General features: G+C 44.7%; 1 protein-coding gene across 5 annotated transcripts in view; it reads left to right on the top strand.

The window, feature by feature from the left end:
- The window catches only part of Pdk1 (Phosphoinositide-dependent kinase 1), a 304,096-nt gene extending 279,148 nt beyond the window's left edge, over positions 1-24,948 (top strand). For 3 of the 5 annotated variants that reach the window (XM_083091683.1, XM_083091684.1, XM_083091682.1), the window contains 3 exons: positions 19,068-19,313; positions 19,468-20,886; positions 21,052-24,948. In XM_083091683.1, coding sequence (XP_082947809.1) covers positions 19,068-19,313; positions 19,468-20,886; positions 21,052-21,165 — 1,779 coding nt within the window. In that variant the 3' untranslated portion in view covers positions 21,166-24,948. The other 2 variants (XM_083091685.1, XM_083091681.1) reach the window with 2 other exon arrangements.
- Positions 24,949-24,978: the final 30 nt, after the last annotated feature.

Raw genomic sequence — 24,978 nt, 5'->3', positions numbered from 1 at the left:
TCATGATTGCGACATCGCTTCGCCAGACGGACATGAAATACGATGTTACCAGGACGTGAAAATTATGCGCAGGAGATGAGCAAATTGCACCGCAAACAATCGTATTCTATGCGTTAAAATTAACATCTTTAGTAGTTGTCATCTTTAGTATGTTAATGAAAACTCGCTACATTATATATAGCATACGTCCGTTTAAAAATAACACTTACGTCTTGATATTTTTAAAACTGAATCGTTTAACCGAGTTAGTTCGGAAACGGGCGCTCGTGCCCCGAGACCTTTGAAAAGTAGGATACCGCAATTAAAGCGAATTACTCGCGTTATTTGCGTCGCTGATATGGCTCATCGAATATTTTGCCGTGAAATCGACGAGCGGAAGCGGAGGCCGGTGCACCTTTTACCTACTCGGCGTTCTTTATTTTTACGCGCGCGTGTCTGTCCCAGAAAACGGGTACGGTCGGGAAATCGAAAGCTCGGCGATATTTCCAGCTTGGCTTGACGTTGCTGAAACTTGCAGAAAATTACACAGGTTCCTTTGTCTATCGCGAGACAATTCAGTCGCTTTCGCATTCAAAGCGTGACCAATAGCGAGAAGCGCCCGAAACTCCGGAAGATGTGGGTTTTCGTCGGAGTTAGCGAACGCGGCGCTCCGTCGGCGAATACAAATCAGGTCATCCAGTATATGTACGGTCGCCTCATATACCTATGTGTATATATATATATATATATATATATATATATATATATATATATATATACACACACACACACACCTCTCGCGCGAGAGAATACCTGTCCGTTTCTGTCCATTCACTACTGGCTGCAACGTGCCGGAAGTCGCCGCAACGAATGTGCGGCCACCCACGATCGATCGAGGATCTCCCTCGATACACCTCCCTCCTCCGACAAGATCGTTTAATTTATTTTCACGAGACACACAACACGCTAGCATGACAGCAACCAGAGAAAAGAACCGGATCGATACTTTTCTGATAAATATTCTGATCTACGAAGTCCGAGTTTCACTCAATCTATCGCCCTTGCACATCTGCGATATCTTTGCCATCGCGATAATAACGATCGGTGATTGCTATCGCCCCACGAAATCTCTTGCCTTTCACGTTCGTCAAATTACTGGGCTTAATTGCTAGGAAGATTCGGCCGGATTTCGAGATCCGATCTCGTTCAAACCTCTGCATCATTAAAACGGTTCAAGATTTATAAATCCGCAGAAATTAGGTCGCGACCGCCAATAAGGAGAGAGAGGAATTTAATCTTTCTGCTATATCCAAGTTTTAACAATTCACGAAAATAACGAATAAATCCTCTTATATATTATCTCTATAAAATTTTAAACAATCTTTTGTAATAAAAAAGTATTGCCGACTTAAAGGCAAATAATGTTATTCTACGCAAAGAAAATCTACTAATTCATTCAAATTTTTATAATTTTGTTAATTTCTTGAGACAACTGACGTGCTAATTACTTTGGAGAAAAATATTCCTTTAATTGTAAATAGCAAATTTTAAACTATTTTTTGTATTAAAAAAGTATTGCTTGACTTGAAAGTAGATGTTATTCTACGCAAAGAAAATCTACTAATTAATTCAAATTTTTATAATTTTGTTAATTTCTTGAGACAACTGACGTGCTAATTACTTTGGAGAAAAATACTCCTTTAATTGCACTCATTTTTTTTCACACGAGTGCCGATCATTACGAGCGCGACGGCTTAGCCGTCATCATGAACCCAATAAGTCTCGCTGCCAAATTTTCCTTGGCAGATCGGCGATAAATAGTCGCCATTGAGGCGAGTCCGGCCGCGGAGGGTCGAATCAAAGATCGAGAGGCAATCCGACTACAGTCGACATAGTGACGGTTTCGTTAAAGGCCATTTCGTTCCGCGGTACTCCTCTCGGACAAAACGTCACGATCTACGACCATCAAAGTCTCGTTTCCGCATCCGAGAGGAGCGGGCCACTGTCCGTCGCGATAAATCTCGAAGGTAATCGATCAATCCGAGCGAAAGAGCGACGGTAAAATCCCAACTCTCGTTCGATCGCAGCTCGCACGCGCAATCACGCTTATTTTAGATCGGCGAGTTGTTTTTCACGCGTTCGTCGCGCAACACGCGTTCGATTAATGCGCAAATAACATTTATACGGCGCAATCTATATTTTCCTTCCTTTTCTCGCAGCTCGCGTGTGACAATTTGTCGCTGTTTATTAATTCATGTTTATTTCCCGACGAGTTAATCACCCCGATTTTTACAACGATACACACGCATGCAATGCTCGCGAATAACACGCGAGACATTTTCACCAATATTTCATGTAATTAGCCGTCATAAATGCGCAGCATATATTTTTAATCCGCATGTGCAGGAGAGGAAGGGAGAGAGAAAGGTTCGAGGTGAAGACATTTTCCTGCAGCCAACGCACTGTAACGTGGAAGAGCAAACGCGAGACAACTCGGTAGACATTATATTCCGTTGCTGATCCTCCCCTCTCCTCGACCTCGTGCTTGTTCACGTGCGCCTTATCGGGTCCATCGTCCGTACAAAGTTCGCTCGGGGATTAATTAAGAAGCGTGATTTCTGCAATTCCGACGCCGCCGCCGCCGCTACCATCATTGTAGCCGCTGCTGTCGAGTGTCAGAGTGAGTGAATGAGGTTCGAAGATCGTCGGCACGAATGATTCACGCTGCCTATGCGATTTACTACGCTGCTGTAAGTGAGAGTTTCGCCCGCCCGTCATAAACAACCGATAGACCGGCTGCAAACAGCTGCTTGTTTGTCACAAACAAGCGGCTTCGCCGATTAATCCCTCCCACCTCGTGTCACTCCTTAGTCATGCCAATCAAACGTCTCGTGTCGACGTGGAGATGAGTATTTTTTATTTTCTAATGGAAAAATTCACAGAGGTGCTGTCGTATTGTATTATTATATCTTGCTATGTTTGTGCGTGTATCTCTTATTTTATTTTAATTATATACATATATGTGTACATTTGTTCCTTCCAGTAAGATTAAAATTTTCTAGTGTATCATTTAAAATTAATAGTAAAAGGAAAATATATGTATAAAATAAGATTATATTACGTTAATTAAAGAAAAATATAATTGCTTGAATAATTGCTTACTTGAACGAAGCCATTTTATATAGTTCAATCAAGAAAAATATATTCTCATGATTTAAGATTTAATTTTCTTGAATGGAAAATAAACAATGTTAGATAAAAAATAACATTTTTAAATCAAAGATTATAATTTTCTTGAATATATATATATATAATTGAATAATTATATATTCTTGAGGTGACAATTACAATATTAAGATAAGATTATAATATTGTTAAAATTTAAAATTATTAAATTCTTCCAAGAAGATTATAAATTGTTGCGTATATACGAAACAATAAACGCGTTAGATTAAGTATATAAGTTTGACACTTATTTTTTTCTGCGTGACGCATGTTGTCACCAAACAATTTGAAAACTATAGCTATGACGCCGTGTTTTTTTCGCGATTAACGCAGTCACGCAACATTCTACCCGCGGCGATCGGTAATTAGTCGCGACCGGTTTTGTTTCTCCTTTGCCGTAAGACGCTATGATCGATAAAACGCCGTCCCGAGTTCGAGAGAACGTTTATCAGCACACTTCGTAAGACGCGATATCGCTCGAATTCCCGGTTAATTAGTCACGTAAGCGCTAAATCCCGTAACCGACAATCGCGCATTGGAATTCGATGATCGGAATGACGACGGAATTTTGCGCCGCGGACGTTGATCGTTGCGATTGATAAACAGTTCGATAAACAGCTGATTGTTTCGCCAATTGATTGACGTGTGTGAGATTGTAGCAAAACAACAACACGTAGCATGAAAAACATATCGCGATAAATTTTGTTTTTGTTTGCGCAAGAAAACAAGAATGCAGTCTTATACATATCCGTCTTGTGTAATTCAAAATTTATTTTATTTTAAGGTCGATTCGTTTGTAATGAGAAAAGAGCGGTATTTAATTATCGTGGAAACTGACAACGATCGGGAAAGGGGATGAAGAGTGGAAATTGATGCTCCGGGATCGCGATGTTGTACGATGCAATCGACGCAATTTCGATTATTATGACAATTGCGCGCGACAATGTTTGTAGACGCTCCTTTATTTGCGCCTTTGTGTGCCATTCCGTAGCACCAGGTCCCTCGCACGCATCCATTAATTAGTCGTGCATTTATTTAGCGTTACTCGAAAGTGGCCGCCGCTCTTTCGGCTCGCTCGGCGATCCAACAAAGGCGAGGTACTTATTGTTACGATAATTTTATCGCGTATCATTATGACACGGGCGTCGTGTGACTCGGTGCACCTTGCGTGGGCTACGTTTCCTATGGTGGTGCGCGACCACCGTGTATATAGCTACATATATTCGAGTTACGGTTTGCGGTTAAGAAAGCCGCGATATGTTATTCCTTTCGGCGGTAGTCGTTCGCCGCCGTAATAAACGGTCCTGATAAATGAATAATAACGAGCTCACGCACACCCACGAAGCAGCCGCGTGTACATTTAGCATGGAGGTCTAATATGGGGGTTGAAGGAATTATAGTGCCCCTCTCTCTCTCTTCGGTCACTTTAATTCTAGCATTTTCGTCCGGAATTTTGAAGAAAAATCTCAGTTAAATTACCATACAATTATCATCAATAAATCACCGATGTAACTAGACCTCTACCGAGGTTATCTTCGGCATCGTATGCTCAAAGCAATTCGGGTATCGTGTATTTAAATACGGATACCTGCGCATATCCGCTCTCCGAATCTAATCTTAGTCTCCAGCGGAAGGTATTTATTTTTCTCGATGGTTTGCTTTTTGTTCAGAATTATCTATACAAACAGATAAATGTATAATTATTAACGAGTAGAATCAGTCATATACACTTACAATTGTACTTGAAAAGAATTGCAGAAAGATTTTTAGATCCATTTCGAAGCACTCTGCCGGATGATTTATCCATGTGTCTATTCACGGAATTTATTCTAGAGAAATTGTAACGGAGGAAAAGAGAGAAAGGAAGAGAGAGAGAGAGATGATCGCTTCTCTCGTCTTCTGCGTCGCGAATGAATTATGACGCCTTAATGCGCCATATATTTCTGCTTTCGCGTTCCCGGTTTCGGCACCGATCTGACCGTTCGATTCCCACGACTCGAAGCCGCGGAACAATCGCGCGCGCGCGAACGCGGATTCCGACCGGATTAGTCACCCGTGACCGATTTTCCAGCAGATTTTCTGGCACCGACGTACGTATGTAAAGTGGCGCGGAGTAAAGCCACTAGAGAAGACGCGCTCCATCCGCTTGTATACCGGGTGAGCTAAATACGCGCTTCCGCATTGTGGATTAGTTTCGAGTCACGACCCCGATTTCGCACATCCTTAATTACGCGTCACCATCCAGCTCGCGCATCTGTGCGGCTCGATCATCTTCCACCATGCGTGGATCGAAAGTCTATATGCGTGAACTTTTGCGCACTCTATTTTCTATTATTGTGTGTTTACTACTTACCATAAATATTTTATAATTATTAGCGCTCCGCGTTCATTTATCACTGCAATCTCGCTAAAAAGAAGGGATATCGCATCATTTTTTACAATCAGATTATTCGAAACACCGCTGTATCTCTCGCTAAAGAGTAATCTTTTTGTCGCCGAGCAACAATCTGAAGATCAAGATCTCGACGGCGCGTCGCGCGAAAATATTCCGCGGTCGAATTTCGGAGTCTGCATTATCATCATTTCGCCCGAGAGGGGAGCCTAAGACGGCGACGAAACGATTACGACGACAACGACGACGACGCGATCATGCAAACAATGATTCGACTGTTCTCACCGTGCTGCGCGTTTGAAAGTTGCGAGCGGCCTTCGCCGACAGAGCCGTGATCGAGAGAAAGAGAAAGGGCGGCGGGGGAGGGATGGGATGCGACGGAGGACGCGGGGAAATCCGTCCGAAGGGGAACAAGGATTTCTGTTTGTTGACATACCAGAACAACCGGCCGTTGGCGATTTCGCAAAAGTGTATTTTCGCGCGGAGAAATTCTCTGTCGTGTCGAGCTACGGTCGTTTCTGCCGCGACGACACAGCAAATGCGACGATGACGATAGCGTTAAGTTCGATGACTGTGCGGCAAATTCTCTGCGGAAGCCTCCCCAGAAGAATGTCAAGTTGTAAGTTGTTGATGTCATGCGTACCTCTCTCTCCCTTGATGTAAAAATATTTTGAATTTCGCGAGAGCGAGAGACGCAGGGAAAAATATTATTATCATCGACAATATTTTCCCAAACCATGAGATCTTTTTACGAGTTACGCTAAGGTAGATGTTATAATGGCGTGCTATTTACACAGTACATTTTATCGTATTCTTGTTTTCAAAACATCTTACTATTGTGTCAACGGGCCTTATCTAAGCATTGATTTCTCTTAGCTTTTTCCGTCTCGATTACACTAAAAGTTACAACAAAAGCAGTACGACTATTTTTGAAAGACCTTTGATCGCTTAATCCGTAGCTTTCCGGCTTTAGACGCTTTGAAAAAAAAAATGTCAAAGTCAAACAAAACTTTTTACGACGTTTCTGTTTTTGTGTTCTTTGTCTTCTTCACTTCCGGTCTTTTGAAAATATTTTACAAGCCTGGGACACACATGATGCACATTTATCGCGCATCGATGGTCGGAAAGCGAATGCGGGTTCCGGCCCTTTGAATCTAAGGATCGTTCACGCGGATATATCTGCACATATGACGAATGTAAGACGTCGTCGTCGATGTGACTGCCGATTAATCGACGCGACACTGTATTTTTCGCAGCGGCCGATCAATATTCTATCGATCCGTCTAACGATATCGTCGTTTCGACTCGCGTTTGCGCGCATCAACGTGTCTTATTTACTTCCCGAGCGTTTTTCTCACGGACGGCAAAGTCCAAGAGAGAATTCTCCGCGTTCGTTGTCGACTTTTCCGCAAATCGCGCAGCCTATTATCATAGCGTTCGGTGAATAATTGCCGGCAATTTTATATCGTTGTTATGCGCGCCGAAGAATCCCGACGAGTTCTCTCTTTCTCGTCGTGGAAACGTTCGCTTCGATATATCAGGCCGTGTGGACATTCCCCCCTGCCAGCGACCTTCCACGTCTGAAAACCAGATAAAAACTGGAAAACAACGAGAAACAGCTGGCATTCTCGAGCCGTAGGCAAACCGATAGATCGATTGCGTAAATTTATTCGACGTTATCTAAAGTGTACTTTGTAGATAAACATCCATTTAGGGCGCGCAGAGTTGGAAAATAAGGAGATTTAGGAAACTGTCGGACGCCAAGATTCAGGTCCCAAAACTACGGGAGATCGACGTCGTAAAAGTTGGTGAAAGCAAAGCCGAAGGAATGTCCTTTGAAAATGTTGAGCCCGAAAATATGTAATTCCTCTAACGCCTTAAACGTGGGGCGTCGCCCCGTCGTCGTCCCTAATTAATCATCGTTCTTGGTCGCGTTATCGTCGCGTCGTACACGCTCCTATTACGTTTTCCTCGTACGGGTCACGCGGCGCCGTCGTCACGCGTCATTACACAACATCATTGTACAATATTTGCCGTGCGATTTTGCAGATAGACGCGCGCGCGTATGTACACATTACGCGGCGGATTGCTACGCGATGACGTAGCGCATTCCTGAGATTACAGGTAGACTACGTTTTTCCGAAACGCAGCCGGATAAACGTTCCGCGCCTTCTCCCCTATCGATCCCGGGTGTTCAACAACGCCTGTCCGCGTCGACCGCACGAGTCGCGCCGAGAGGATTATCTATCGACGCGTCAGGAAGATTTACGGAAGGGAACCCGCGGCCGCGCCGTCGACGATGATCAACGATCACGACTGTGCACTCGATCGTTCCGTCTATATTAATAAATTATAACCGGATGTGTCGGGATACGAAAGTAACTCGAGTATGGGATGCGCGCGTTTTCAACTCTGTGACGTATAAGGCCGATATTACATTTGTCGTACGACAAATTTTTTAAGCACATTGATTGGCTGCGGGATAATAATTTTTTGAATCTTTAGAAACTTTCTATCCCGCAGCCAATCAATATGCTTAAAAAATTTGTCGTACGACAAATGTAATATTAGCCTAAAAATGTAAGATTGCGCATCACGGGATAGAGCTTCTTCCTTTTTCAATCATTTTACGAGAAGGTAAATCTTTGTACCACGTCGATTATTTTAATGACGAAAGGCGCGTCGCTTTTACTTCTAACAATATCGAGAAAATAGACGCATATATACGTAGAAACGTGCTTTTTTCTTTTTCGGATTTTTATTTTCCGTTTTACGTCCATTCAGAAAAATCCTTTTCTCGAAAAAGTTGAAAGGGGCCGAAGTGCGTACAGGTAACGGGAAAAAGGGCGGGAAAAGGGTCTTGAAAGAAGCGAGGGATCCCGAAATCGGGCTGCGCGCATACCGTCGCACCAGGGGATACGGCCGCTTCTCGAAGTCTCGGAGGAATCCGAGAACCGACCGGATGCAACTCCAGAATGGGAATGCGAGCGACGCAGCACGGCATGGCGCGCGTATGAGACTCCGTTACTCCTATCGGGTATTTCCCAGAACGCGACTATAAACAAACAAACACATCGGAGTCGGAGGGATAAAGAGGGAGCGCGAGAGGTGAAGAGAGGGAGAGGGAGGGAGAGAGAGAGAGAGAGGGAGAGAGAGTGAGCGAATATCGCCGCGCGTGTGATCGGTGCACTCCCTTCCAAGGCGAGAGTGCACCGACGAGGAACCAACCGCCGCCACCGCCGCCGTCGTCGCTCGCTGCCGGACGCAGGAAAGAGAAGAGGAGGGAGGGAAGTAGAGGACGACGGGAGGGGTGATTCTGGCGCCGTCGGTTGAGAAACCCCACCGACTCGGCCGCCGGTGCATGCGCCGTGCGTGGGGTTTCCCTGGTTTCCCCCATCCGCTGGGCGCGAAATCGTCCTGTCTCCCTACCATATGGACGCACGCGCGCGCGCGCGCGCGCGGACGGACGGAGCTTCCCCTCCGGCGGTGCTCGCTCGAAATCGCAACGTAAAGTCGTCGCGAGCGATCAGCGACGGTGACAAACAATCGACGCTGTTTACCATCGATAACGCGGAGGGATACTCGCGGGTAAGCCACTTTCGACCCCTTTAATCGAGCGAGTAGAGACCTCGGTGTCGTCGTCACGATTCAGAATTTCGCCCGAGTCTCTCTTCGGGCACATCGGGGTCATTAATCTCACGCTACAGGGCGCTCGTAATTTTCATTCTCCCAAACTCCGACGCCCTTTCCGATCTCGACGCTGCCTGGAATGCGGGAAACGACGCGAGGAAGCGTTACTCGAGGAGAAGGCGCGCCCCGGTGCTTTCGTTGCAATTTTCGCACTTGACCGCAGGGGTAAGCGTGCTTTACGATCCGCGGTAAGATTACCCGGCGACGACGACGACGACGACGACGATGACGACGATGACGACGGAGAGGTGGCGGAGGAGCCCCTCACGCGCGGCTCCCACCACCGGCTCTCGGAGCCCGCGCGACGGTGGGAAATACGGTCGGGTCCAGGTGGGGCGACGGAGAAGCTTGCCGCCAACTCGGGCGATGCCGTGGTGGGGAGAAAGCGCGGGTTAGCAGCCGGGACACGCCAACCGTCGGATTCAGTAAGCGAACGGCTCTTAACGGCCACGAACGTGTTTTTCGTTCTTCGGTTCCCGCGCATGCATATATACGCCAATATATATGTACTACCCGAGACTGACCCGCGAGAAACAACGCTGTCGTCGGGTGTACGCAGTCGGTGATTGGCGACCGCGACGACGCGACAGCATTAGTCAGATCGAGCAACAACAACAACAACCGCGACACAGATCCGCTTTTCAAGTTTCACCGCATCATTATCCGTCTGCTACATCGCTACATCCAATTCCGCGACCAAAAAAAGTTGTTCTTCCACCCCGCTCTACATCCCCATCATTTCGGTTTCGGTCCTTCATCTTCGTTCCCGCAACTGTGGCTTTAATCAATCAAACTGGATTCCAACAAGCAGTACGTGTCGCGATTACATCGCGGCTACCGGAGGCTTAAGAAACTATTCAAGGTAAGAGACCTTTGCTTTCTTCATTGGTCGACCCGTCTCTCGTACATCTCGTAAATCGTCCTCTCGAGGGAGATCGAAGGGACGCGATAGGTCGCGCGCGTATACACATACAGTGTAACTGGGGATGTGTAGCTAAATCTACCTGGTCTCGTTACGCGATAGTGCCAACGAACCCGAGATCGAGCGTACGTATCGATGTGACGGGATGTCGCGACGAGAGACGTGCGGTAATCGACGTAATCGCTCGAGATTCGCCCTACGCAGATGGATTTGCATCAATTTCGGCAGTCGTCTATCGCTCGGTCTCGAAGCAAACGCCGAGGCAAGTAGGGTATATCGAGATGGAGAGAAACGCTTTGACTTGTCTCGATATATATATATGTATATATAATACGGAGAGGAAGCGCGCGAGCGATAAGCGATCGGAATAATCGACGATGATGAGGCTGTTTGTAGTGCCGATGTTGCCGATGTTGTTTAACGTTTCCTGGTCGCATTGGCGGCAATATCGGCGATGAACGCGATCTGAAAATCTGTTTGATTCGAGCGTCTTCTCTCACAGAATCCATACTCTCGTGACATTAGCCGTACAAACGGTATTTGTTTTCGCGAAATGCGATATACGTTCGATGATAACAAGGATACGTACAAATCGATCGAGGAATAAATTGGTGTTTACGCAGGCATTACGGCAAACTCGAGAGGTAGACGCGAGATCCGACGAAGAGTGGAACTTGTTCGTTTCGGGGCAAAAGAGGGAAACGGGCGGGCCTCTCGATGAAATAAATAACGGGGGACGAGGAAGCGGAAAGGAGAAAGAGAGAAAGCGAGAGGTTAATATACTGCCTCGCGGCATGAATAATTTACACTCGCTCGAATTTAAATAAATTCGTTCACCGCCGCCATCGTCGTCGACTCCGTCAAAAACCGTAAAAGCCGTATCCTCGACTTGAGGGGCCCGAAAGTTGTTTACAATCGCGGTTAATTTTAACGAATTCGCCGGATATCGCGGATATCTCGTCGCGTTGTTATCGCGGGGTTATTTATGTTATTCTGCGAAATTACTTAGAGACCCGTCAATTAAGTCTCCCCGCGATGCAGCAACGCTCGTAAACAACGCGTGACGTAAGTCAGAAATAATACGGCATTGCAGCAAATAGCGAGTAACACAATAGAAGAAAAATGTACGACGCAGAGCGTACATAATTCACGAATTGAAAGAAAAAAAAACATTTGACATTCGCGAATCGAAAAATTTATCTCGCGTAAATTTCATAATAATTACCGACGCCGTATCGCGTTTACCTCGTCGAGGTGATTTCGGGCTGTTTTATTTTTGGCAAATATATTTGACGAGTCTGATAACGGGCTCTCTGCCTCTCCCTCCCTCTTCCCGAGTATCAGCTTAACACGCGTGCGACATCCTGTTGGTGACTAGAAATAAAAATAAAAAAAGAGATTATCGAAACCAACGGAAGCCGTAAGGTCGTAGCACGTGAACCGCGAATGATCGAACGAGATCTTCCGTTACGCCCGCGTATAAGAGAATATGTCACTGTGTAAGACGTCGACCGAAAAACATGTTTGGTCCGCGATCGGTTGTTTATGCGACATAGTCGATATACCGCGTGAAAAAGAAAACAGGCTTTAAAGGTCTCGAGAACCTCGATTACGGTCGATGGCGTTATCTCGATAATGTTGCGGAGAGAAAAATAAAAAGAAAAAAATAAAAGAAAACAACGAGAAAAATGTAGTTGAGAGAACGCGAAGATTTCCCCGATTTTTTGCGAGCTGGCGAAATATCGATATTTTTGTAATTATCTCGCTGTTGTATAATTCCTCTCTGACGCTAACACTTGACGTAAACACAAACAGACTGCGCGCGAACGTTACGGTAGATAATGCTCCTATTAATGTATCATAATGCAAATACCAACGCGGGCAAAATTATGATCTACGCGCGCCCGTGAGGGAAACCACCCCATTCTGGATTAAACCCCCTCGCTCGCGTATCTAGCGCATAATTCTCGAAACTTTGCTCGACTGTTATACGATGCGAAGAACGCGGGAAGCTCACCTTCACCTCGAGAATTGCACGAGGATAGAAAAACAATTTAGGGTGTTTGCGTAGTACAACGAAACTACGCGATATTGTTAAATGCCAACAATCTCGCATTTATTTAATTTTCTCTCCAATTATATATATAATTTACATAAGTATAATTAGTACTTAAAAATCGTATAATTAAAAATTGACATGTATTTAATTGTTTTAATTTTATTTATACGCACATATATATGCGCGTTACGGTTCCGTTAATTCGCAAGTATCCAATTTAACAATATATGCACACGCATTAGCTATGTTTACCTATATGCACGTTCTACGGCAATAACGGTACAACGGTGCATTAGAAACGTTATTGCCGCGCGTCTTTATCCCCCCTCCCTCTTCTGTATTCCTTACGATCGGAAAATACACCATCGATATAGCGTATTTATGTATCTTCGATCGGAAATATTATTTTTAAGAGTCCCCTCGAATTAGCATCTCTCATCTATTTTCGAGGCAGATCGCAACAAAGTCGAAATATATTATAGGTCGACTGTTGCTCTGTCAAAGTCTCCTACTTCGAAATCGACGCATAACTTTCCCGTAGAGAGACTTTGTAACTAGTATTTAATCTCACGTTTTACCTATTGCTCATACATTATTCCTTAATGACATCGTAGTGACATAGATCCATAATGAGCCGAGGTATAAATTAGAAAAGAATTTCATTATCTGATTCGGCGATTCGACAAGGCGATTAAATATTACGATCGATATAAACACTTAACATATTGTTGCAAGTCTTATCGCATTCCTTCCACGAATACGATATTATTGATTTGTATTTTCTTTTTTCTTATCGCTTATTTTTCCTCGATACTTGGCAGTCGGCTCTTTATTTATTGCTACTCGTGCTGTCACAGTTGTTGTCGTATCGTGTACTTTGCACTTTCATTTATTCGCTTGGGAAACATTTATTGCGAAGTCTAATACAAATATTTTCTCTCTCGCTTATAATCAACATTGAGTTTTAATTAATGAGCTCTTTATAATTAAAGAATCTATACCGAGTTCTTTTCTCCTTCTACTTGTTCACGTGCCATCTCGATACGCTTATTTTTCCATAAACCTATCCTTGTCTCGTCGCATTCGTCGAGACGAGAGGAGCCTCACGCCCTACTAGAACCGCCGAACAAACCGTATTCTATTCAATTTCATTCTCTCTCGGTCTCTCTCCGTCAAACGAACGCTTTTACTCGTCGGGCATCGGCGGCGCGTGATCCAATTTAGTCACGTTCGTTCGCTCGCTCGCTCGCGACACGTTTCTCAGCGTCTGCGAATGCAAAACATCTCATTCACGGGCAAAAGTGCTGGCCGCCTGCGCCAATAGGCGTAGTCCCTTACCTGCGAGAGCGGCAAAAACGAGAGTAGCGGCGCGCAAACGAGGGAGAGAGAGAGAGAGAGAAAGGACGCGTGAGAAGAGAGAAGAGGGGCAATGGCGGCGGATATATACAGGGAGCATCGCACTCTCCTTCGCCTTCCCTCGTCCTCCGCCCGCGCGTCTCGCGAAGGGATAGAGAGAGGTGGAAAGGGTAAAACCGCGCGTATCGGGAGAGAACGTCATAAGACGAAAGAGGAAAGAGAGAGAGGAGACGATGACGGAGAGAAGACGGCAGAGTGCACGAGAAAGAGAGAGGGAGGGAGAGAGAGAGAGAGAGAAGAGACGCGCACGGGGCTAAAATTAGAATGTCCGTTGGAATGCCGCTGGATGGTAGTGGTGTATACAGGGTGATTCAGCGGGAGCGAGAGAGAAAGAGCGAAGATATGCGCGGATAGTTTATTTCGTCCTGGGACGAGGCCCCTAAGGACGCGTAGCGGATATGCGACGGAGAACGAGCGCATACTCGAGCTAGAGATACGTACATACTGAGGGTACCGGAAAGCGGTCGATCTCTCTCGTGTTGCGCGCGAGCCTCTCTCTCTCTCTCTCTCTCTCTCTCTTTCTTTCTCTTTACCTTTCCTTTTCTCCGCCGCTGCTCCTTTTTCGCACGCCTTTTATACTCTCGTCGCCGGAAATAGATTCGCGTATCGACGCGCTCCAAGAATAGTCTTTAACCTTTTCGTCGCGAGATACGAAACGAATAGAGCAGTAGTAACTACGATGGCGATAGTATATGTGTGTGTAATAGTAGGATTCGTGTGGTGATTCGCACGGTGTGCTATTTTCAAATGGAACATCATTTTCTTCGTGCGATATTTTTGCTCTCGCAGCTTATTTGATTATGATCGAAATGTACGGAATGGAAGTTATTCTCTGATTATATCAATGATGAAGTAACGTCGACAAAAATATATTCTGGTAATTAAAAGATTGAAATTTTGCATACGATTATAGGAAGGAATATATTTCTTTTAAATATTCTTTTATTTCTTTCCTTAGAATTCTCAGATTCTAAATCCTGCGCTGACGGTCCTCGCGCGAACTCGTTCTATAAATAGCAGTTACAAAATTTTGCGGGACCGTGGGTCGCCGGCCACATCCTCTCGGGGCCTTTGCTCAACCGGCCGAAATTCAAATATCGCCGATTGCTTTTCAAATACTTCAGCGAAATACCCCACCTCTTTCCGCGCGGTATCTGCGATCTAAGCAAATCTTCCCAGGTCATTCCACAGTGGACTGTCGCCCGCGTATCGATTATTTCTGCGAGATCCCCACCTCGTCTCGATATCTGACGATCGAGGTGAGACTTTGCGTTTGCGGAACGCTCGGTATTTGATGCCTCGGTGGTTGGATTATATATCGTCGTCGTCGGCACGCGGAGGCAGGATGAAGGAGAACTGGCGGCAAAAGGAATAGATAAGCAAATAAATAAACTAGCGGGGCAAGGCGGAGTCAAGGCGAACGTGCGAGAAGGAGAGAGAGAGAGAGAGAAGTGAGCGAGTAAGGGCCGTTGATTCTCGGGCGAATGCTCGTCGACGAGGTCGACGGCCTGACACGGATGGTTGACGCCATGGGGCCCGCCTCGTAACCGGCCTGGGAAGAAGAAGAAGAAGAAGAAGAAGAACGAGAAAAGGTAGATAAGGAGAGGAAAGGAAAGGGCCCACCGCTGTGGGTTTTCGCCCTCCGCGAAGACGATACGCCCGTCTCGGTACCACCCGGCTCGGTGATCAGTCTGGGTCAGCCACAGCCCCTCGGAGTCCGGTATTAGTTCTCTTTCATTCTCTCTTTCTCTCTTTCTCCCTAAATTATAGAGGAAAGACGTTAGGATATAATTCTGCAGTGCCGAGAGGACGCTTTCTCTAAATATCGAATGTCTTAAAGATAAATGAGCAGTTTATTCTTCGGCCAATTTTGAGTGGATTTACCGTGACATCGATAGCTCTTATCATCTTAGCTCTCTCTATTGAGTACACCGCGAGTGCTTTCTCGAGTATATACTATATACCCCACATTTCTGTCGACCTCATATGGTTCGACTCCCCCTTCTTCCACCCGTAAACGAGTGATCGATGGCCGACGACGGGCGGGTAGCGCGAAATTAGGGCGTTGCGTATTTATCGCTCCTATCTCACCGCTATTTACCGTACCTGCGGCTTTTCGTCGCCCCGGCCTCGGTTTTATCGTCCGTCCGTTTTATTTCTCTCTCTTTCTCTCTCATGCTCTCTCCCCTTTCTCGCACCGTCATGACGTGTACGACACACGAGCGGATATTTTTTTATTAGATTGGCGAGCCGTTAATCCGTGGCTTCTTTACGCACCGCGATTTATTTCTCCCTCGATATTTCTGTATTTATTCCCGTTATTATTGACAGCAGAGTCAATTAATATTTTTCTTGAGATCGTGATACCGCGAAATTTATTCGAAAATTAAAATTTTGTTTGTTTGCTATTTTTTTACACGTGTATCCTTGTCGTTCGATTGTTCATTAATATTCTATTATTCTTATTTACTATACTATAAAAATTTTTTGATTTTTGAGAAAATTTTTCCAATTTCCAATACAAACATATCCGTATGGTATTTGTATTGTAGTATTTGTTTTTTGGTTTGTTCCACTTCTTTCTATCGCTGTATTTTTAAGAGAAAATATTGTTACAAGATTTAAAGAAACTCTCTCTCCTCTGCTCTTTCTTCACCTGCGAAGAAACTGGATGCCGGAGTAATACATTCGTAATATTCGTCGCCCTCATTGCATCTCCGACAAATGCCAAGTGCTTCATTAAGGCGAGCCGGGAAATCATAAAAGTCGAATGCTCGATGAAGTGATAAAACTTAATTCGCCTGCACGGCTGTTATATAAACAACATGCCTGCCCGTGTTTTTCGTAGGACGTTCGTCCGTCCATTCTGGTTTTACGATTTCTGAGAGGGTTTTACGGTTTATTTTTATTAGCGGCTTCTTTCACCCTTCGCGCCGGATTCGCGCGACGAAAATTACGACAGGCCGTGTACGCGATTCGCAAGAAAAGACTAAAATAAGAAGAACCGACTCGTGTTTATCGTCGTCGACTTATGCAATTCTCGCCGAAATCACTCCCGGTCTGTGATAAATCGCTCGGCTCGGGAAAATAATTGCGAAAACATCACAATCGAGATTAATCGCTCGGCTCGCGAGCAATTTATTCGATTATATCATTTTTCGCGCGTGCCTCGTTGGCGATTATTATAATATTATTATTATTATCGTTATTATTATTATTATTATTATTATTATTATTATTGCGATTCTCCACATCGTCGAAGAGTGTTTTTCCTTGTCGAACAGCTGTCGCAAATAATCGTAAAGCTGGATTCAACAAACTGCGCGTAAGGCTGTCGCCAGTTGCAGTTTCGCGTCATCCATCATGCCATGATTTCCAGTAGAGTAGACATAATTATTCCGTCATTATTTAATTCTAATAAGATATTCGCAAAGATTAATGATATGAAAATATATAACCAAGAATGTATGAGTCGAGTTTGTAACGTTCGGAGCTTTATTTTTATTTTATTTTGCGACAGGTGCATGTTTGTAAGATGAAAGTCGGGTTGGTCGGAATTTTTCTTGTAATTAATATGTCGAGCCACTTTCGAATTGAAAAAGTTTCATTATAAAACTCCTATATGACTAACAATAAGTAACGAAATTTTAATATTGCAAGCTTCATTATAGATATTTAATTCTAAAAACTAATTTAAAAAAATTAGTAAAAATTATAATAGAAACGAGATTTCCAGAATTCAAAGTTCAAAGTTTGGATTTTTATTTTCTGCAATATCTTTATCAATGTGAAGACGGGAAAGAAAGGAGGACGAATGAAGAATTGCGCGCATCCTGTCGAGGGCGGGAAACCTGTTGCGATGCTTTGTATATGAGACGCTACTGGGGATCGTTTTTCGACGGAAGTGCAATGATAATGACAGCGGAAAGAAGAGAGCTCGATCGTCTTTCGAGCCGGAAACGAGGGACGATTAGGACCGCACGTAAAGGGACATTTATTTCGCGAGAACACGCGCGATCGTGATCCTCTTCGGGAACGGAAATACCCGGGCACTCGACACGTTCTACCCGAGCCGGTTTCAGGGCTTCTCACCCCTTCGACCATTGAATTTCATACCTCTCTAAACGTAGCAGTATTTAATCGTCTTCAACCCTCTGCGAGCAGGTACCAGGTAGAACATCTGTTGCTCAACCTGTATCGCGCTATAATACCTTTTACGCTCCAGTACCGATCCCTTTGCGATTTTTTTCCTCTTACGAGAAGAGGAGGAACCGGAGATCGCGCGCGTGAGAGAACGGCCCAGTCGTTTAGCGTATTATAAAGAGCGTCTCGCAAACGGGTCGCAATTACGCACTACGCATCACGCTTTCTCTCTCCTTGCGAGAGGAAGAGAGCGAGAGAGGTAGCTGACAATAATATCGTTCCGTTGTAACGAAGGAAATCCGCCGGGGAAAACGGCTCGTTCCTGTTCCTTCGATTTTGCGTCGCAACCTTGTTAACGGAATCATCCCCTTCTCCTCGATACATCTTGAAGTTCTCATCATTATAAAGCTGTTCTACATGCAAACGAAGTCAACCAGCGATTCTCGTTAAACTCTAACACGGATTAGAATATTTCTTCCATATATAGCTCGCACGAGTCGAAAGAGGATGCGCTTCCGCGTAAAAAAAGAATAGGTATATATAAATACATAAATGTACATGAAAATAACGAAACACGCGCGATTAATCTCGTAAACTTTGGACTTCGGCCGCGTGCAGCCTTGATCTTCTAACGCGCGTGGGCCGCGCGTGCCCGCGCGAATACGTTTCCACTTTTCTGCGTGACAACGCAGTCGCTCTGTCCTCCCGCGCTGTCATCATCCACTGACCCGCACGACACGGCGCGACCACGTGCCGGCCCGGTGACGTCACGCTTCCGGTACGTGATTTCCTGGTACCGGACGACCGTTGGCGGATGAGAGGAGTTAAATGCCGGACACGGGAGGTTCGTGCCTCCTCCTCTGCGCGAGTGTCTCTCGCGTCTTCCGGAGCGGAAAGGATAATGAGGACGCGATGCGAATGTGCAGGAGGGGCGATGAGGCGGTCGTCTTAATCCCGCAATTTTCTGATTCCCGCGATCGTCGCTCGTCTCCTTCTTTTTCTCGTTTTTTCATTCTCGACGAATCGCAAAATAATCGAGAGACAAGACGACAGTTATCACGTGTGTGGCTCTTGACTCATGACACCTTATCAAGTTTATATTATAAATAGTTATTGATATAAAGTCGCAAATCGATAAGGCTGTAGACTCCGCTTAGTAAATAAGTATCCGTGCGCGAAAATAGAACGTGTCAGATGATCGTGGATAGTGTGCCTGACAAGTCGCGTATGTTCGGTTGCAGCGTGTGGCGAACCAGGCGCTTACCGTTTCGCCACAGCCGGCAGTAACGGTGGAGGGGCCGGTGTCTAGAATGTCTCCACCGACGAACGACGTGACCAATGGTGTGGTGGCGCCGCCCAGCACCCTGGCGCCCCGGGTTCCACCGACGACGAACCCGACCCTCACCACCATCAACCCACCACCGCACAAGCGTACCCCAAAGGACTTCATCTTTGGCAAGGTGATCGGCGAAGGAAGCTTCTCTACCGTAAGTCTCTTTTTGCACCTCCTTCTATGTGAAATATAAACGTAAAGCAAGATTACGTGTAACAGAAATTAATATAAGATACTTAAATACTTGATTAAATTAAATGTGAAAAAATAAGTATGAAATAAAGCTCAAGTCTGCTTCGATTCGACAGGTTTATATTGCCAAGGATATCCATACCAGCAAAGAGTACGCGATCAAGGTGTGCGAGAAGCGTCACATACTTAAGGAGAAGAAGTCCGAGTATGTAAAGCTCGAAAAAGACGTGTTGAACATGCTCGCGGACGCCAAACATTCGTTCGTGCGTTTGTTCTGCACCTTCCAGGACAGTGAGAGACTCTACTTCGTCCTGTCGTACGCTAAAAACGGCGAGCTCCTGCCATACATCAACAAGGTGGGCTCCTTCGACATCGAGTGCACCAAGTTTTACTCGGCCGAGATTCTGCGCGGTCTCGAGTACCTGCACGGACTCGGTATCATTCACCGGGATCTCAAGCCGGAAAACATCCTGCTGGACGAGAAGATGCACGTGCTAATCACCGACTTCGGCAGCGCCAAGATTCTCGACAATCGGAAAACGACGACAACGACGACGACGATGACGACCACCACCTCGGACGGAGACCCGGACGCCCAGCAACAGCAATACCGCAGGGAACGCAGGGGCTCCTTCGTCGGTACCGCTCAGTACGTGTCACCAGAGTTACTGACCGACAAAACGGCGAGCAGGGCGTCCGATCTCTGGGCCCTGGGCTGCATCGTCTACCAGATGGTCGCCGGCTTGCCGCCTTTCCGTTCTAGAAGCGAGTACATGATATTCCAAAAGATCCTGAAACTCGAATACGAGATACCGGACGGTTTCGACGAGCTGGCAAAGTCGCTTGTCAGTCAACTCTTGGTTCTGGAGCCGACACAGCGATTGGGCGCTCTGGACGCGCATGGTGTCGGTTATCCCAGCATTCGAGCGCATCCCTTCTTCGAGGGCGTTAATTTCGAGACCCTCCACGAGCAGACACCACCGCCGATCTATCCGTATCTTCCCGGTACGTCGGAGCACGAGGAGCTGAGATCGCAGTATAGAGTGCCCGACAATCTCGAACCTGGCTTGGACGACAAACAACTTACTAGGCTCCTCGGACTGGGTATCGGCGAGGACACCGACGACGATGATGACATCACCACCACCAATACTACCAGCGTGGAACGGAGCGCCGTCAACAAACCTGTCAAGAAGACTACCGCGACTGCGGTGAAGCCAATAAGAAGGATCAACAATAACATCGACGGCGGCGCCAAAATTGCCGATCTAACGCCGGAGCAGATTAGGATGCGGCTGGAGAAACAGCGCGCCACGAATCAGTGGGATACCTTCGTCGAGGGCAATCTGATACTGAAGCAGGGCTTTGTCAACAAGAGGAAAGGTCTGTTCACCAGACGAAGAATGCTCCTGCTCACTACTGGACCGCACCTATACTATATCGATCCCTTCAATATGGTGCTCAAGGGCGAGATACCCTGGAGCCCTGAACTGAGGGTCGAGCCGAAAAATTTCAAAATCTTCTTCGTTCATACGGTGAGTGTTTTTAAATCACTCTAGTAAAAGAAAACTAAGACACGTATTGTATTTTTATACTTTTCTGATAAAGAAGAAAATTGCAATTGAAAATGTTTCAAGCCATTCTATCTATCGAAGGAGTATATGCACAGTATATCTAACTTTTTGTCTTTTCGTTTACAGCCAAACAGGACGTACTATCTCGAAGATCCCGAGGGATTCGCATTGGAATGGTGCAGAGCTATCGAAGAGATGCGGGTCCATTGCTACGGCCTGCAGGAGACGACCGCCGCTTAGAAAAGGACGCTCGGGAGAAATTCGAAATACAGAACACATAACGAGCAATGGTAAAGTCAGTGAGTGACCAAGATTGGACCGTTCTCGACAGAAAAGACGGCGAATCGATTGTTCGCGTATAGCCCGTTGTAAAAAGTAGACTAGTAGACTTGTCGCGCGCTGAACCGCGCTCTGTACAGTTTAGACAAAAATTTATTAGATAATTCCGAAACGCGATCTCTCCGTCGTCGAGGATCGTCGTGCGATGTTTATTATCTTACTTATGTTCGCTATTTATTATTGTTAGAGGAGAATCGCATTATTCGCGAAAGAATCGCACGACGCGCATGCGGCCGTTTGAAACCGCGTGTAAAACAAACAAGGATAGACGGAGAATTAGAGAAATTTTTAGCTAAGGCTTCGGCTGCGTGTATTTGCAGTATCTGCTGCCGTGCGATGTATTCAACTCGGGCGTGAGATCGAGGTCACCTGGGGCAAAGGAAGATAAAGTCCACGCATTCATAAATTTCGATGCTTTAGTATTCTCGCGATACGTACGTAATCCCACATATGATCAAATTTTCATGCAAATCCGCAGTTTCGAGAGGGGAAAAGGAAAAGAAAAGAAAAAAATCGGATTGCGCATTCCGGAAGGAAATCTTCTTTTGCCTACAGGCACCTCGTGATGCGTCGCACGGTGCTATTATAGTTTATTGTACTTTATTCTTAAGTGTAGTCAAATTGATACGCGTCGGCGCAATATTTAGGTGAAATCAAAAACGCGACCCCAGCGTACGTCGTTGCGAATTAGAAGTCAATTTAGTCGAGGTTAGCCAAAAAGGACAATGGAGGATAACGAGTCAGTGCAGCTTTAACGAGATGTTTACGTTGCCTGTAAAGGATCCCCGGAATCTCGCGACGTTCCGGGCGATCTTTGCTCTCTTCACTATGTTACACACGTACATGACACACATACATGCCCACTCACATGCATATACGTACACATATACAATATTATTCGTCACCATCGTCGTTCCTCGTTACTCTTCTTCGTACTCTTGTTTCGTAAATATTCTCTGTAAATATTGTAGCACGTTTCTATGAAGAGCAGGCCGCGTAAAAACACTTATTATCCTGTAACATAGTAAATACGTAAATAGGAAAAGAACAAGTATCGTTGTCTTACTACGTGCGTTTTTGTCCCCGCTTAGTTCCACTTTTTCGTCGTGGCCCTCGTGGATTCGAGCGTGCGCGATTGATGATTAGATTGAAGCGGAAATTGAGAAAAGGGAGATATCGGTTTTTGTATTTCTCTCCGCACGTTCGTTCATATAAAGAGGAAGCGGTGGAGAACATGGTGGTCATAGAGAACGAGAAAAATGACTTCGTTTTCCCTCCTTTGCACAAAAGACTTTACATACCTGAGAAAGAACCTTAGATAGATAGCAATATAGACTCATTTGAGAGTTGCTTAGCTTTAAGAAACGCTAGTAAAATTTGTTTAGAGCGTACCGTCGTTCGATTACGTCATCATTAGTACGATTATTATAATTTTTAGAGAAATTATAATTATTATCGCTCGCGTGATTGTTGCGACAGTCGAGTATGCGTACGAGTATTACGAGTATTCATTTTCCTCGCATATAAAATATAAATTAGATATTTAATTATTACACGACCTCGCTTTTTGTTAATTTATTCCTATCGTTACTTGCCTCGAATTATTTATTCTTGATTATTATAATTTTCCTTCTTCTTAAATATAGTGCGAGAGGTTCGCAACGTACTCGTCGTATATAGAGATTACAGAGACTAGTGTTACACTATCGCTATCACCACACTCTGCGACTGTATTTACTATTTATATTATTATATATATATATATATATCGCTCTTACTATACTACTATTATCTATTACTATTACTATCGTCACCACTGCGTTGTTGCTATACGTTATTGCGTACATATATATATTATATATATTCTATATTACACGTCAACTATTGTCGTTAGACTTAGCTGTTCTTAGGTATATACGTTTATTGTAAATACATACTACCGCATTGATAAGAGAGAAAATCGAGGCGTGATTCGACCAGGGATATCGCGATCGAGCCGTAGACCGAACATGTACATAAAGTTGTATATTACTAAATATATACGCGTAACAAAAGATATATAGATATATATACGTGTATAAAATATTTATGAGAAAAATGTGAATAATAGATAGGGAAGGAAACCGTGTATAAACGTTTTGTTAGATTAAAACCGCGCTTAGATTTAATTCTCGTTGATCCTCGATACGGCTCGTTCGCGATTCCGCTATAACGAAAGAATCTCCTTTAGTCGTTTTTCCCCCTTCTTTCTCTCTCGCACGATGCAGACATAAACAGGGTATTGGGAGGACGATTGGAACGGTTGATCGGTGGTTGCGCGCGTTGCGCCGTGCAATGTTCGAAAAAATGGTGATTCGTTCTTTTACGGATTGGCATTGTTCTCGCTTGCCCAGTGGCTTTGTCAAAATGACCGCTTTTGGCGGGCTGCGTACGGTGCGGGCGGACGAAAACGGAGAACGGGCGAACAACCATCGTCGTGTCCCGATCAGATTCCCTTTTTTTTTCTAGTGAGAACCGCCGAGAGAGAAGTTCGCCTAGTTTAAAACTTTCTTTTAAGCGAATCGCGTCTCGATTTTAGCAGCGTAATCTCTCCATCGCAAACGAAGCACGTGCTTTTGTCGCGAAACTTTTTGGTTTATATATATATATATATATATATATATATATATATATACACATATATATCGCGCGAAGTCTTTATATATATAATATATTTTTTCGAACGTAGATAAATATAATATCCGAGTATATGTAAATATGTATCACACATCAACGCATCAACGTTGTGCTTCTTTTCCGCAGAGAGAGAGACTACGTACTACAAATCCGATCGCCGATCTCGTATCACACATACATATACACATACATACACACACACACACACACGCATCAAAATTTTTTCATTTTCTATATACGAGATAGGGAGAACGGATCGGGCGCGTCGTTTCCATCGCGGCAAACTTTGCGGGTCCTACGTTTTATGCAGGCCTTGCAAACTTTCAGATGGGAACGCGTGCTTCTTCTCAGGGGTAGTCGATGGGGAAATCGATGACGCATCGATTTTTCGAAAAGGGCAAAGAACGTTGACGAACATTTTTTTTATGGTCAAATACCGCTTTCCAGATTTCTGTTGCCCTATTCGGACTCTGTGCGTTAAAAAATACCCCTTTCTCATTATATTATATCATAATAAGATAATCGATTCGAACGTGACTTTGTAGGGAGACATGGCGAGGCGCTATGCTCCCTAAGAGAAGAGATAGTTAATTTAACTAAGCTAAAAAGAGAGTTGCCCAGAGGAAATGAATACTTAAATCGGAATCCTTACATCGTCGCGGAACCGTTTATGAATCTGCGAAACACGCAAGCAATAACAGCAAGGCCTTGCGAATATTCAAATGCCTACTGTTTCGATACAGCAGAAACGCTTCAACTATAAATTGCAGTATTACTAAATGTATACAGATTAAGTATAATATATACGACACATACACACATACTTATAATACACTTATACGTACAAACATACACCGTCAATGTACACTCGCGCAACCTACGAGAAGACTTTGTAAATAATTAGAATGTAATTGATATTAATAGGCGCCAAGATCTATTAAGGATAACATAAAATTTATTTATAGTAAATTTTCCGAAATATCACATAAAAAGCCTGTGTTCACTCGATTCATTTTACAAACTGAAATTCCTATCCCA

The sequence above is a fragment of the Camponotus vicinus genome, unplaced genomic scaffold, assembly GCF_025532165.1.
Source record: "Camponotus vicinus isolate PSW18456_S1 unplaced genomic scaffold, iyCamVici1.0 SCAF_2, whole genome shotgun sequence".
NCBI classification, from domain to species: domain Eukaryota; kingdom Metazoa; phylum Arthropoda; class Insecta; order Hymenoptera; family Formicidae; genus Camponotus; species Camponotus vicinus.
The sequence above is the reverse complement of the archived record's forward strand: the minus strand, read 5'-3'. Positions and strand labels throughout refer to the sequence as shown.